The 14,627-nt window shown below is 35.1% G+C and overlaps 1 protein-coding gene across 1 annotated transcript in view; it reads left to right on the top strand.

Moving 5' to 3' along the window:
- Window positions 1-9,052, top strand: part of LOC134848742 (potassium voltage-gated channel subfamily C member 1-like) — a 78,670-nt gene extending 69,618 nt beyond the window's left edge. The window contains exons 5-7 of the mRNA XM_063866254.1: window positions 1,341-1,683; window positions 7,054-7,296; window positions 7,974-9,052. Coding sequence (XP_063722324.1) covers window positions 1,341-1,683; window positions 7,054-7,296; window positions 7,974-9,052 — 1,665 coding nt within the window. The remainder of the gene's footprint in view (window positions 1-1,340; window positions 1,684-7,053; window positions 7,297-7,973) is intronic.
- The last annotated feature ends 5,575 nt before the right edge of the window (window positions 9,053-14,627 follow it).

Genomic DNA, 14,627 nt, shown 5'->3' with positions numbered 1-14,627 from the left:
AAACGTTCTGGCCACTCATTTATTAGTTATTGTCTTCAATAGAAGTTTTCTGACCAGGGGCGGATCTAAGATTTTCTCGAGGGGGGGGGGGGGGGGGGCGGCGGCTAGCGGATTTTCAAAAATTTTGTCGACTTTTTTTAGGTCGTCCAAATTGATTTTCCCAAGCTCTCCCAGTGCACTAAAAAACCTTGTTTTAGCCAAAATTTATGCGCCGCAAGCCAAATTTGAAAAAAGCAGGCCAAAAAAAGTGTTTTTAGGCATTTTTTGGATTATTTTGACCAAAAATTGCTTTTTTTCTACGTGCGCTCCCCTCAAAATTAGTATATATTGGTAAAAAAGGATATCTCAAAATAGTACCAAGGGGAAACATTTTGGATCGGCAGGGGGTCGAATCCCTGAAAGAAGGCGATATCCGCCCACCCCCGCCCCTCCTTAAAACCGCCCCTGTTTCTGACCATTACCTACTGTTTTTTTTGTCAATTCGGACGCAATTCGTGAATTAGGATCACAAAAATAATGTTATTAATTTGACGTTCTTAGAGAATGTAGTTAAATCTTACATGCTACTTGCATACATACCGTTTAGGCCATAACTACTCATTTTGGTTCAAAAATTGCATGACGGTTTTTTGAAGTCAATTAAGGGGTAATTTTGTCTCAATTAAAAACTGGAAATCTAAATCAGTAATACGCGAATAGACTAAGCTAAAACACAAAACGATTCGACAAGTCTAATTGTACAGAAGTTCCGAGCTCAACAGACGCGCTTTATATTTTTCTGACTTATGTCAGCACTTAAAGGAAGTGAATGTCCTTTGCCCCCACCTTAGTTTCCGATCTGGGGGGTCAATCTACGGAAGGTTGGAAGCAAGGAGAGGGTAAGGCTAATTGCAAATTGAACACTGTTTCCGCAAAAGTCAGCGGGTAACTCATTAGGTACTAAGTAGTAGATGAATGCTCTTTCAAGAACCCCCCCCCCCGCACAATACTGTTGCAACCATTTCAAGACTTCCATGCCATTTTTCAGTATTTAATGGACTTCGTGTTCAATGAAAAATTGAGCGCTTTTTTCATGCCATCTCAATAGTCTCACTTGAATACCACTTAAAATTGATTTGATGAATTCATAAAAAGGCAACTTTGTTAGCAAACGCTAAACATGTTTCGCCAACGATAAATCGTTCAAAAGAGACATCAATATTTTTAAAAAAATAACAAATGATCAAATATTTCATATATTTATCAGTCTAGTTGTTAGCCAAACAATAATGCGCGGAAGTTGAAGAGCTGAGCTGATGATTATTTAATCCTGTATTTTAAAAGATTAAAATTTTGTTTAGACCCTAGCTCTCCTTCAAATCAGTGGCATCGGAGTCGACTTCCTGGAATTCATGCGCGTGATCAGAATATTCCGACTGTTCAAACTAACTCGCCATTCAACTGGCCTAAAGATCTTGTTGCATACACTTTACTGCAGTGCCGGAGAACTGCTTCTGCTAATCTTCTTTCTCATTTTCGGTATAGTGATCTTTGCGTCGATGTGTTACTTTGCAGAGCGCATTCAGACCAACTGGGCTAGGGATAAAGACAATGATTTTAAGAGTATAATCGATGGATTCTGGTGGGCGGTGGCTACTATGACCACTGTCGGCTACGGAGACATGGTTCCCAAAACATATCCAGGTACATTTATGTTTCGACCAAGTAATTTGGACCCCCAATGGAGCCAAGTAACGAACCTCAATGATAAATTTGTTGGCGTCCGTCATGATGGAGGGACCGGATGCTGGAAATTTATTTTCAGTTATGTTTAGACAATCAGAAAAAAGTATTCAAAAATCTGAAAAAATCCAAAAATCTCAGAGAAAGCATCCAGGCCATTAAAATTATTATTTACCGATTAAAAAATAGGGAGATAAATGAATTTTCAATTATTACAAAATCTAAGTGGGGCATTGGAAAAACGATTTTTAAAAAATAGCAAAATTTATCGTACGTCTGCATGATTTTTACACCAAAATCTTGCAGGGATCTATATAACAATTGCCCCTCCAATGGTATCTACTAAACAACTGCCATCCCTATAAATAAAAGCACCCGCAATGAAGTTCCATCGATAATAATCGATCAGAATCGATTTTCGTGGTCAAGATTATTGAATAAAATTATAACCACATTTTGGGACCACAAAATCGATTATAATCCATTGTAATGGATTATGATCACTTTAAAATGTTTCCAAATTTTTTGCAAAAAATTTCTTGCTGATTTTTCTGCATTTTTTACAGCCTATTGAATTTTTAAACCTACTCACACCTGCTTAAATTTTGCAAAACGATTTTCAGCACACCTCCCCGAACTTACCCCCACAACAAATATACCCCCACCAACTCGATCTCACTAACCCCGAGATAGGGGGATAAATGTGTGCAAAGGAGATTATAATGAGGGGAGGGGTGTAAGTGGGTGAGGGGCGTTGATGCCCCAAATAAGAAAATATCGAGAGAAAAAAATCGTGAAAATAAAACAAGAATAAAACAACACAACAAAGTTTACAAGCCACATGTAAATTTCAATTTAACGATTGCAATTTTCAAGATTTGAAACTATACGAAAATTTTTGGAAACTCCAGGCTCTTGCGCAAAACAGCTTATGATTCATTACAATCCATTATATTCCGTTATATTCCGTCATAATTGATTACATTGGTTTAAACTGATTTATTTGTTGTTTGGTTTTTAATCAATAGTTAATCCAGTATAATCTTTAATTTTGATTTTATGGATACAGACGTTGAAAATTCGATATAATTGATTATTATCTATGGAACCTCATTGCGGGCAGTATTTTAGGACTATTGATTCCGATTGGTCTAAATCTCCACTAATTTAATCCACCTAACAATTACCCCTCCCTTCTTCTAGAAAGGGGTGAATTGTTGAGTAGATCCGTTTGCCGTGAAGCTATAATTCATTTTCTGGTGATAATGATTTCGGTTTTGTTCGAAAGCCATTTAGCCTGTATCAACGTCTATCGAATCTGATTGGTTACAATTTTCCCATCATTCGGTCCCTCCAAGATGGAATTTGTATTTCATAGTTGAGATTCGTCATTCGTAATTGGGACAAACTGTCGTTTTTTCCAAATTGAAAAGTAGGCGGATTATTAGTATTTTAATTGAAGCTTTTTATGCGCCGAAGCGAAAAAATTTGTATTTTGGCGCATTTGTATTTATTTTGTAGTTTGATTTTTGTAAATACACACCAAATGAACGCCAGTAGGGGTCGAGCGAGAGAAACATCAAAGTCTTATCAGAGGTAGTTCGAAGCCCTTTTCAGGGTCGCAACTCGAGCTACAATGAAAGTTATCAAGCATTTTTTCTTTAATTTTCAAGTCTCTTAATCGGATTAACGATGGAGTTTTCTGTTTCCATATCTGGTCTAGAGGCATTGAACACCGACTCAAAAGGTTGTTTTTACCTCAGAAAAAAAGATATTTATATTATGTACATTGAAGTTTTGACCTTCAGCCGAAATTAACAATCTTAATTTCCCTTTTTCTCCCCATTTGCACTCTCCCTCAATCTGTTCTCCCGACCTCGCCCATATATCAAATATCTAATCTCGAAACTACTTTGTTATCACTAAATAAAAAAGGAACTGCTAAACTACCCCATCCTACTATTCTACTATGGCATCATAATGTGATATTGTGACGCTCCGGTAGTGATGGTGCCCAGCAATCATATAATTGCTGGTTCAAATCACACGTGCACTGCAATTTGTTAGTTGAGCTCTTGCAAGTAAGTCATAGCTTAAAGGGCGCTGAAAATATGCGCCCATGGCAACCTAAAATCAAATAGGACAAGTTCAACGGTTAAGAAAGTGCAAATAGTTTTTACTACACGGCATGGGGTACTCGACTTTAAAAGTTCCAACTTCAAAAATCAAGAAGGAGCAGTTTGCAGTTGAAAACCGTGGTCGAGAAAACAGCTTTAATTCGAGCAAAAAGACTAAACATTCCCATTATTGGTCTAGAAAATCGAAAAGTGTCAGGCAGAGTCAAGAAATATCTCGAGTCCTGTCAAAACCTCAGTTGAGCGCTGCTTATTTTTTTGAAAAAGTTTTTCAACTTTTTGAAAAACTTCATTAATTTGAAATACAATTGGACCAAAAAATCTGCTCATGAAAACCTCTGTCAAAGTTTGCATGCAGAGAAGAGTTGCTGACAGCAAACTAGAACTTTCAGAGAAACACCATAAAATTTTGAGATGTTAGGTTTTCCTCAGTTAGAAGCAAGCATTTTATGATTTTCGCTGCCATTTTTCGCTAAAAATTAGGTTTCGTTGCCAATATTCTCACTTACTTGATTCTTATAGTTATTTTTAATTCCAGCAACACCCAAAAAATGTTGCCTGAAAAGCACACATGAAATTTTTTTTGATTTAACTCAAATTAGTTGATAGTCGAGACAGTAGAAGCATATCGAAGGGTCGATAAAATGAAAACTTATCTGAAACGCGTCGAGCGAAACGGCATAGTTTTTTCTTTGGTCTACAGTCGAAACCTACAGAGTATTGGTCGATATTAACATTTGGTTGACACTAAAGTATTGCTTAAGCCCGTCGACGCAATTTACAATGACCCCCTTTGCAAAAAAGGAGAGAAAAACTCAAAAATGTAGGAGTAAAATTAGCTAAATGAGCTAGAGCAAAACAAAATTCAGGTTAAAATAATCTGAATTTTACTTTAAAAATATGAGCCAAGTTTTAATTCAATTGATTTAAGTTAGATTAAAATACGAAAGATATCATGTTGCCAATAAAGTTTTGGAAAACGTTTTTTTTTTAAATATAAAATTGATCTTTTATTTATTTGTGTCGGTGTATCTCCAATAAATAAAACCCTTCTGTGAAAAAGAAACAAAAAAATAGTTGTCTGACTCTTGTTCACTTTCTGTTATACAGCTGATTGGCTGTTTAAAAACAAACAAATGAAATTTGTGAGGTTTGGGAAACAAAATTTAGCGCCTTCACAAAACCTAACCAAACTTTGAATAACTGCGTTTTTAACTGCGTGTTTATAAATTACAATGTGCAAAAAGAAAATTGTCTTTCGAACAGTTGTTCTAAGATAAATTGTTTTAAAATAATCTTGGACCTTTTAAATTTATCCCAGAACTTAGAAAATTAAAGTAAATTTGCCGAACTCTGAAGGCAAAAATTTTTTTAATGAATAAAATAATTGGTTTTAAGTTCTATTTAGTCTAACTTTTATTTAGTTTAATCTAGCTAAATTTACATTATTTTTTTACTCAGGAAAGAAAAAGTATTAAAATAACCCACCTTAATGTCAGCGTAATTATAGATAAAGTACCTAACTTTGCCTCATTTTTGATGGAAAATTCAGTAGGTGGTAGATTGCAATTCCCTTTTTAGCAGGCACAAAATTTACCTGGTAATGCGTATCAGGGAATCAAATCAAAAATATGAATAGAACAGAACTTACTTCATATAAATTTTTCCGTCGTTTTTAATTTTCTCTCAAACAATTATCTATGTATGATTTTTTAAATGTAACAAAGATAAAATTCTTTTGTATCTACTTGGAAAAGTTCAATCTTTTCAAGTAGATACATTTTTTCATCAAATCACCAGTTTTAAAATATCACCAGTTTTTAATTTAACAGTCTATCCAAAATTAAATTAGTTTTTCCAACTCCGGAATGGAAAAATTTCAAGTAAACTTACTTTAATGTCAACATAATTATAGACACGTTACATAATTTTGCCCTATTTATTTGTGGAATCATTCAATAGGTGGTAAAGTTGCAGACTCTACTTTAAGCACGCGCAAAATTACTTTGTATAAATAGATCAAATCAAAACTACTAACAGAACAGCAAGTTTTTCGTCATTTTTTATCTTTCTTTAGTAACAATACCGACATGATGTTTTAAATGTAACAAAGATAAAATTCATTGTCTCTAATTAAAAAATACCACTGTATTTTAATATATCATCAATTTATTTTTGTGCATGATGTACTATGTTTTTATCTCTCGATGTGACTAAAAATGTTTATTTAAAGATAACTATTCTTCAACTCAAGCACTTTGTCAACTTTTGAAGGGTAAACTTCCTCAATTTCAGAGTTGTGATGCAAAACACAGATTCAAAATTATATAATCTAAAAGTATAAGTAGAAGCAAGGCTAGTAAAAGGTATTTATTTTTATTTATGTTATTTATGTATTTATGTTATTTATTTTACGAACCGAATAAAAATGCAATAAATAATATTACCACACTGTTGATTTGAGTTATCCGGACAAAACACATTAAGCTGTAAATTTAATACACGTTTTTCTCAAAATGGGTCAAACTTAGGCGAGAATCAAAGACAAAACTAGCTTAGACTTTCAGCAGAATAAATATGCGGTACTTTTTTGTGAAATTGGGGTCTAAAGTTTTACCCCAAACCTGGATCATTTTTGGCTTTTAACTAAATCAAAAATTACGCCGAAACTACCTCGTCGATTACTAGCATCATTATATCTAAGTAAGCCCCTTCCGTAAATCAACAAACTTCAACAAGGGTGTCTTTTCGAAAAAAAATGCACAACAATTAAAAATTGCTTTTTTAAAATTGGTGTATTATATTGTAAAATGCCAATTTTTGTCTATCAAACGAAAAAAAAAATCTATAGAACTTTTTGAAATTATGCTTTTCCTAAAGTTTGCTGAGATACGCAAGAAAAGGGCTCAATATAATATAATTATGTCAGTGATCGACTTGATAGTTTTGGCGTAATTTTTGATTTTTGGGTAAAACTTTCGGTCCAAATTTCGCAAACAAAGTACACCATTTTTGCATAAATTCTAAGCACAGTTTATCTCCTTCGTTTGTCAACTAAAGTCAATCCATTTTGAGAAAAACGCTTTAAAGTTTCAGGATTAATGCTTTTATTTTAATGCGTTCAAGTTTAATGAGTTTAATGCTAAAAACAAGATCTTTTAAAAATTTAGTTTGTTAAATTTCACTTTTTTATCAGGCAAGATGATCGGTTTTCTCTGTGCAGTGGCTGGTGTACTTACCATCGCCCTCCCCGTTCCCGTCATAGTGAGTAATTTCGCCATGTTCTACCAACACGCCCAAGCGAGGAAGAAGTTGCCCAACAAGAACAGACGCCGGGTTGTGTTGACCACGCCCTCTTCGCCCAAACTGGCCCGGCGGAGTAATAATCCCCCTATTAGTCATGACCTCATCGATATGTCCATCAGGAACAGACGACAAGGCAAGTTGAAAAAATTAATGAGGGGAGAAAATGAAGATAGCTTAAAAACAATTTGAGTGGAAAGATTGAGCAAGATTATTGAAAAAAGAGTTTTTGTTCCGACCAGCTGAAGAGTGAAAAGGAACTTTAGATTCGGATATGTTTTTTTTTCCAGCCAATTTCTATTACAAGGAAAACTCGTACGGGGTTCAAGTGTGGTATCATATTCAAATCTTTTGACCTTGATCTGGATTTTAAAACATAAACTTGAAAACTTTCTCCCAGTGTCGAGTAAAACTGGTCTGAATTTTTTCGTTTTTCAGGCTCAGTGATTTTCAAAGCTGGCCTTCAAATTGAATTCTAACTTCAATTTCAACGTTATTTTAGCTATTTTTACGACACATTCTTATGCTAGTTCACCTAACTCAATATATTTTTCTAAAAAAAGCAAGTAAGTAAGAGCAATTTTGGACCGAACTATTATAAAGAAAGTTGAAGAAAATTCAAATATTTTTTCTTCTCTTCAAAAATTTTTGAAATTTTCCAAAATTCAAAATGGTTGGAAAGAACCTCCTGTACTAAATGAGTAGCAATCTTCTTGCCTTGTTTTGTTCGAGGCTTGAATCAAGTATTAAAAAACTTCAATCGAAACTCTTTTTCTGTCCTTTTTTAAATTTCGTAAATTAAATTTGGTTTAGCTCTCCGCATTCCTCAAGATGACAGCATGGATTATCCTGAAACCTATAAAAGCAATCACTCCCATCACAACCACAGTCATTTTCATGGCTCTCACGACTCACAAGGCCATAACTGCGAACACGACCATGATTTTGGTCACGTCGTGGACACCGAAATCACGGGTCATGGAGTTCGTAAAGCTGCTACTAACTTCAAGCACCTGGTCGATAAGTCACGCAAAAAGAATAATAGTCTACCCAAGTCGCCAAAACCGACCGAACCGAGAAAGAAAACGAGCTTAAGCGTCCCAAAGATGATTCCGCTGAAGCAAAGCAGTTTTGACTCCGCTGCTTCTGCTGATTCAACCAGCGATACGAATCGTCAAAAGGTTGCGAAACTCGACACTCTGCAACTAAACTGGAGCCCTCAAAAAGCAAGCAGCGAAATCCTTTTAGGAGTAGAATCTCCTTTCATAAAACCAGGATCAAATTCTACTTCCGATTCGAATCATTCAAAACTGAAGCCTTCTTTAAGCGAAGACTTGTGGCCTGAATGTGCGAGCAATCTGCAGATTTTACATAACGGGAGTATTTCAAACTCTATAAATGTTAGTGATCCCAAATTAGGCTTGGGATCCAAAGGTCGAATCAATTCCTCGAAAAAACCTTTCCTCACGTCAATCGACAAGTTTTTGCATGCACACAAGCGGGCTAAATCATCGCGAAAGACGAGCATTTCATCATTCACAACTGAAAATCCAAGAAAATCTCTTCCTGATACGAATCATTTATTGCAGTTAATGGAACCGAGTGTTTCTCAGAAACGGCAGATGTTTAAGTCGTTCAAGGGACGAACGGCGGGTCCCGCGATTTCGATTGGAAGCGAAGAAGCTTCGGGGAACTGTGTACCGAATGATCTGGAAGAAAATGGTGATATCTCCGAAAACGACGAGCTCCTTGCGAAACCCTTCGAGTCACCGAGGTTGATTTCGATCCAGAGATCGAAGCCGGCGAATGTAAATGTGGTTCAAGCCAGACCTCCTTTGCCAATTTTGCAGCCATTTGTGAACAACCGTGCAAGTTATACTAATCATATCTAGTGGTAAGATATAAATTTAACCCTATTATTTGCAAAAAAAATAACACTCCCCCTCCTTAGTGACAACGGTTGGGTCATTGATTGCTAGTGAGTTATGACCGATGTGGTTAACTCATAGAGTAATTTCGGATAGGGTACACCGTCTGCTCGTCACGCTATCGGCCGGATAGATTCGTGCAACTTCTTAGTCTAATACCGATCCTAATCTTACTCTTATACTTTCTAGTCTCAGGGTGTTTAACTAGTCTCTGCTAGGCTCAATAGATCTAGAGTATACTGGTTTATTGCGGCTGCTGAAGTTCTCTTGGAGAGACAACTAATTTCTAAGTTAAATTCAAATCTCTCTGGTGCTGAAATTACAAGTAATTTCAGCACTTACAAATAAGTGGGTTGTTAGTTAGATGAATCATGATTGGTTAATATTAAATACTTTACAGTGGTAAAATATCTAATTTATCCAATCATAAAATATAGTTTAGATCAGGTTCCACCCATCCGGGTTTTACAAAGTTTTTTAGAATTATCTTTCTGCAATTCAAAGGATGGATGATGAACGTTGGTATTTGGCGAACATCGTATTCTTGTCCGGTTCCTCTTGTTAGAGAAGTTCCAGGACGCTGGAGTTAGGGGCATCAATCGTTGTGTCTTCTTGTGACAACGACTGTGTTTCCCAACGAAATCAATCTGATTTCAAAATGGTTTGCTATGACGGGTTTTTCTGTATTATGTATTTCTGTATTGTTTTGTGTTCAACCTCGTCTGGGAATGGCGTGGAGATTGTCCGTGGAGGGGATGCCTTGTAACTTGGATCTGTACGTATACTTGAACATCGAGGTGGTCATTGGTCTAGTTCAATGAAGTCCTTTTCTGCGAAGTCAAGTCGTACTCTAAATCCTTTGAGTTGTGATTGTGGACGGCATATCGGTTGTGGTTAGCCATTCTTGTTCTAGTATAGTGGGGTCATTTTGTCTTTGGATGTTCGTCTTTGTTGTTGTATGCTGATCTATATACTGCAAAGTATGATTTACATTTTATAAAATTTTTATTAGTTCAGTTTTTTAATTATGATTTTAGTTAGTTGTTTTCACAAAAGCATTTTATTTTGTTCGGTTATTTTGAAGAGTTACTCACCCTTGAGTACCTCTTATTAAAAATAGAAGTGTGGTCACAAAGCGTGGATGTAGTGCGGTGGGTTAGGCCGGCTATAGAGCATGCTCAGGACGTCCTCTCTGGTGGGTTAGGCCAGGAGTGGGAGTATGATTTCGTGCGGTTTCTTTGAGAGGTCCTGTTATATGATAACGTTTTATGTTGGGTTTATGTTGGTCTTTCTTATGTTCCGTTGGTTGTGTCCTTTTTTCAAAAATCAAATTGTTTTTGTTATGGGTTTGTCTTTCGACTTTTTTGTGTTTTATTATTTCTTTCTTAGACTTTATAATAGTCTTCAAAAAAATAAATTATCCAGTTTTAAACTGGGTTAATCCGGTTTGGGTACCGTTGGTTTTCTTTTCTTACTCATGCTGTTATTTTATGATTTGTGGTGTTTAGTAAGCTGCGTTGGTTAGTTTGGTTTAGTATATAATTCCTTTCCAACCGGGTTAAAGGAAAGTTTGAAACTTGTTATCGTGTGTTAGAGTTGTTGAGTATGAAAACTTGAAACTGAGATTCATTATTTAAACAATTCTTCGTGGGCGAGCTGTGCGAGTTTGGATAGAATTCTTGTGCGAGTGAATGAAAATATCAAAAGGTTAATACTGCATTTTCATTTTATCAATTTATTACATAGAATTTTAATTTTACTGCTAATTTTGGGGGAAAGTTTAAGTTATAAATTTTCATCATAATTAAATTTACTGCTTTTGGGGAAACAATTTATAAATTAATTTACTACATTGGTATGAATTTTATTATATTATCTTGTGCAAAATATTAATGAAGTTTAGAAGAATTTTAACAAGTTTTATTTTTTATTTTTCTTTTCTGTTTTTTGCAGATGATCGTGGTATGAAGACTAAAAATCTAAAAGAAACATGAGTAAAGAATGGTTAGTATTAATTTTTTTAAATTTATTAGTTAAGAATATTTGTAAAGTATACTTACCTGTTAGTCGTCTGGGAAAAAAACCGTGGGGGAAGATGTCGTGTATCATGTCTGAATTTGTTAGTAATTTTGCTAGTATGCGAATGATGTTTTTAGTTTGAAGCAGTGGCCAAAGCAATTGAAGTGCTTTAATAGTTTTTAGTTCTTTGGTGCCGACTGCAAACTCATAAGGTGTGTTTTGAATGAGATTATATATTTTGTGATTGTATTTAGTATTGTGAATGAATTCTAATATAGGGATTTCTATAGGTTGGATAAATTCATGTGGGATAAGGAAAGGTCTGGATTCTTCAGCATTAAAGGTCTTCGTGATGGGACAAAATATATACATTTGTGTTATTGGGTCATAATTGCGGAGGATGCCGTGGAGGTTAGTATCTTTGATGCAATAGGTGAAGTTTAGAACAAATGGCGAAGTGTACTTAGAGTTAAGAAACTGAAAACGATGGTGTGGTTGTCTTGATGGAGTATGTAGATCAAAATGATTTTGTATGAAGCGATAGTATGTATATGTAAGAGTTTGTTTAGTGCGTAACATAATGTCGTGTGAACAGTGCAAATTGCGTTCATGTGGTGCAAGGAAGTGAAAGGTTAGTGAAAATAATTGAAATTTTTCTTTAAAACTTTCGTAAGCTTGCATATCAGTTAGTGCTTCAGAAATGATGTGATCATATTTTCTATCAAAAATATTGAGTGTAAATACATATGGTGTTTTGATGAAGAATTTTTCTGTTAGTTGTGGGTTAGCGAAGCGGTCGTCATCTAAAAATTGGTCTTGATTAGTTCGGATGATATTATGGTCGTAATATTCGAGTGTAAATTCGTTAGCTCGGGGTGCAGTGAATGTTTTTAGTGATTTTTTATATCCTATATAAGTAAATTGTCTAGGTGTTAGTGTTGCGGTGAGTCTATATAGCATATCTTTATTCTTTTTTATATCGCTATGAGTATTAGATAGTGGCAGGCAAAGGGTATTAGTAAAATGATAATATGTTGTGCAATGAAGTGTAGGCATTAAAACATGTTCATCTACAAAACTACGTGTGTCGTTAATGTCGTTAGGTGTGTTTAAAGTATATTGTGGAAATGAAGGTAAGGTGATTGCTAGAAAATCTTTCGAGTTGGTGTGGTGTGGATGATTAATGTATTCGCAGGCTGTTCCTGGTTTGGTCGGGAATGAATGGTTTGGGATTTTTCTTTTAAAAGTGCGATAAGCTCGGTTAGTGCTATTTGATGATTCGGTGGATGTAGATGATTGTGCTAATGATGCAGTATAAGCTGAGGAGGGTGTAGGAGTAGGTGGGTTTGAGGATTCTATTGTGGAGGAAATCTGATTTATAGTGAGGGTGTTAGGGTGTATTAGTTGTTGTTGTAGGGTGATAAAATTATCGAGTTCTTGGGAGATTTGAGGAGTATCGCGAGAATTAGATGATCGGTCGGAATGAAATGGAGAATAGGTTGGGGTTACTTGTGAAGCATAAGAGGGAGTAGAAACGGGCGGGAGTGGATTATTTGGTGGAATTGGTTGAAAAGGGGGCTTTGAAAAAACTGAGGAGTTGGTTTGAAAATTATTGGATGGAGATGGTTCGGAGTCTGCAAATTCGTCAGGGGTTTCTATATTAGGGTTATTGGGTTGTGAAATGGAGTATAAAACTGAAATATCTGAATTAGTATCCAAATTCATGCTTGATGTTATATTACTAGTGGGGAAATCGGGTGGCGGGAAAGCAAAAAGTGGGATTATTGAAATTGGAGTGTTGAGGTTGGTTGGATGGGAATTTGAGCGGTGTAGGGATCCAAGTTGTCGGCTCATCGTGGGCTAAAAAAATTATTATTTTGAGACTGAAAAGCGGTGGTATGGGGTTGTTCGATAATTTGTTCATATGTTTTATCATCTTGTGAATGATGTGTCATTATATGTTGTATGGGTCTTTGCGATATGTTTCGTCTAAATTTTGGGTTATGTGTTATGGCTAGGTTTCGGAAATTTCGTGGGACTAAGGATAATGGATGGTTATGTGGTAGGGGTGGCAACTGTGGTGCTGTAGGCGTTACTTCTATATTATTATGTTCTTCGTCGTACGTGTTCTGTCTTGTCGATATTTTTGTGTTATATTCTTTTATTTGTGCGTCTAGAAGAATTTTGTTTACTGATGATGAAAAAATTCCAAAGAATCCTGCAAATAGTATGCGTGCTACACTTGCTTGTCTATTTACTTGTGTGTGTATAGCGCATGTATTATAGATTCCTTTTAAAAGTGAAAAAAGAAATCCTATAAAGTTAAACATTGCGTATAAGATAGTTAATTTTTCTAAGATGTAATAGGGCCATCCTAGAAAATCGAGAATTTCATTTTTTAGTGTAACAAAGCTAAAAATATTTATAGGTGAAATATCTTGTGGTCTGTATTTTTCACCGTTTAGATATATATAGTCTTTAATGTCTTTAAAATGTCCGCTATAATCTTGTGTATAGATATCTGCAAATCCTGCGGTTTCGGCAAGTTTGCGTAAGTTTTGGTCAATTGATTGTCTTTGTATAGTGTCCATTTTTGTTAATAATTCCTGGAATTGTTGTGTTCTACTGTGATGTTGGATATCGGATTTTGAATATATTCCAATTGATTGTAAATCGATATTTGGATTTCGAGCAATAGCTCTGATACTTTCGGGTGAAAGTTTTTTGAGTGATTGCATTAATGTGGGGTATGGGGTAAGAAGATAATATTTATCTTCATCAGGGTTCAATTGTACTACATTGTGGCTATTTTTTGATCCACATGGGACTGCGGTATCCCAGAAATATGTTCGTCTTGAAAGTGTGTCAACAAAATGTACTTTATTTTTTTGAAAGATAGGGATTCTTTTATAGCATCTTTTATCTTCAAACACATATAGTGGTGATACTTTTTTGGTACAAGTATAAAACCATAAAATGTTTCCTTCGTAGTCTAGAAAATTTGATCTATTTCCTGATAATAAATATCCTGCGTAGGGTATTTTTAATACTGCTAGTTCAAGTGACTGTAGGATTTGTGTCCTTTCTAATTCGCATAGTTGATGAAGTGTTTCTAATTCGGAGAGTGACATTTCTTGAAAAGTTCGACTAATCGTGTAGTCTAATTTCATATCTAAGTGGATATCATAGTGGATATTACCAAAATAAGAATTATTTATTAGTGATATTTCTTGTTCTTGTAAACGCGCGCTTCTAGTGTCATGTGGCTTTAGATGTCCACCAGGTTGACCATTACTTTTTTGAAAGTTAACTGGTATATATGATGTTCCTTCGTGTAGAGGATGACCTGTGGCATAAGGGTCAATTTTTATTTTTCCAGTGGTCATGTCGAAACCTTTTTTGTATTCAACTAATATTTCAGAATATTGTGTTTTGTGAAGTGGGTTTCTGTATTTGCATGCGAGTTCTGTTTCTTGATATATTTGAACTTATTTTTTATATTATGGATGTTTCGAAAATC

Source organism: Symsagittifera roscoffensis, chromosome 6 (genome assembly GCF_963678635.1).
Source record: "Symsagittifera roscoffensis chromosome 6, txSymRosc1.1, whole genome shotgun sequence".
Classification (NCBI taxonomy): Eukaryota; Metazoa; Xenacoelomorpha; order Acoela; family Convolutidae; genus Symsagittifera; species Symsagittifera roscoffensis.
Note: the sequence above shows the minus strand (reverse complement) of the source record. Positions and strands in the feature narration are given on the sequence as shown.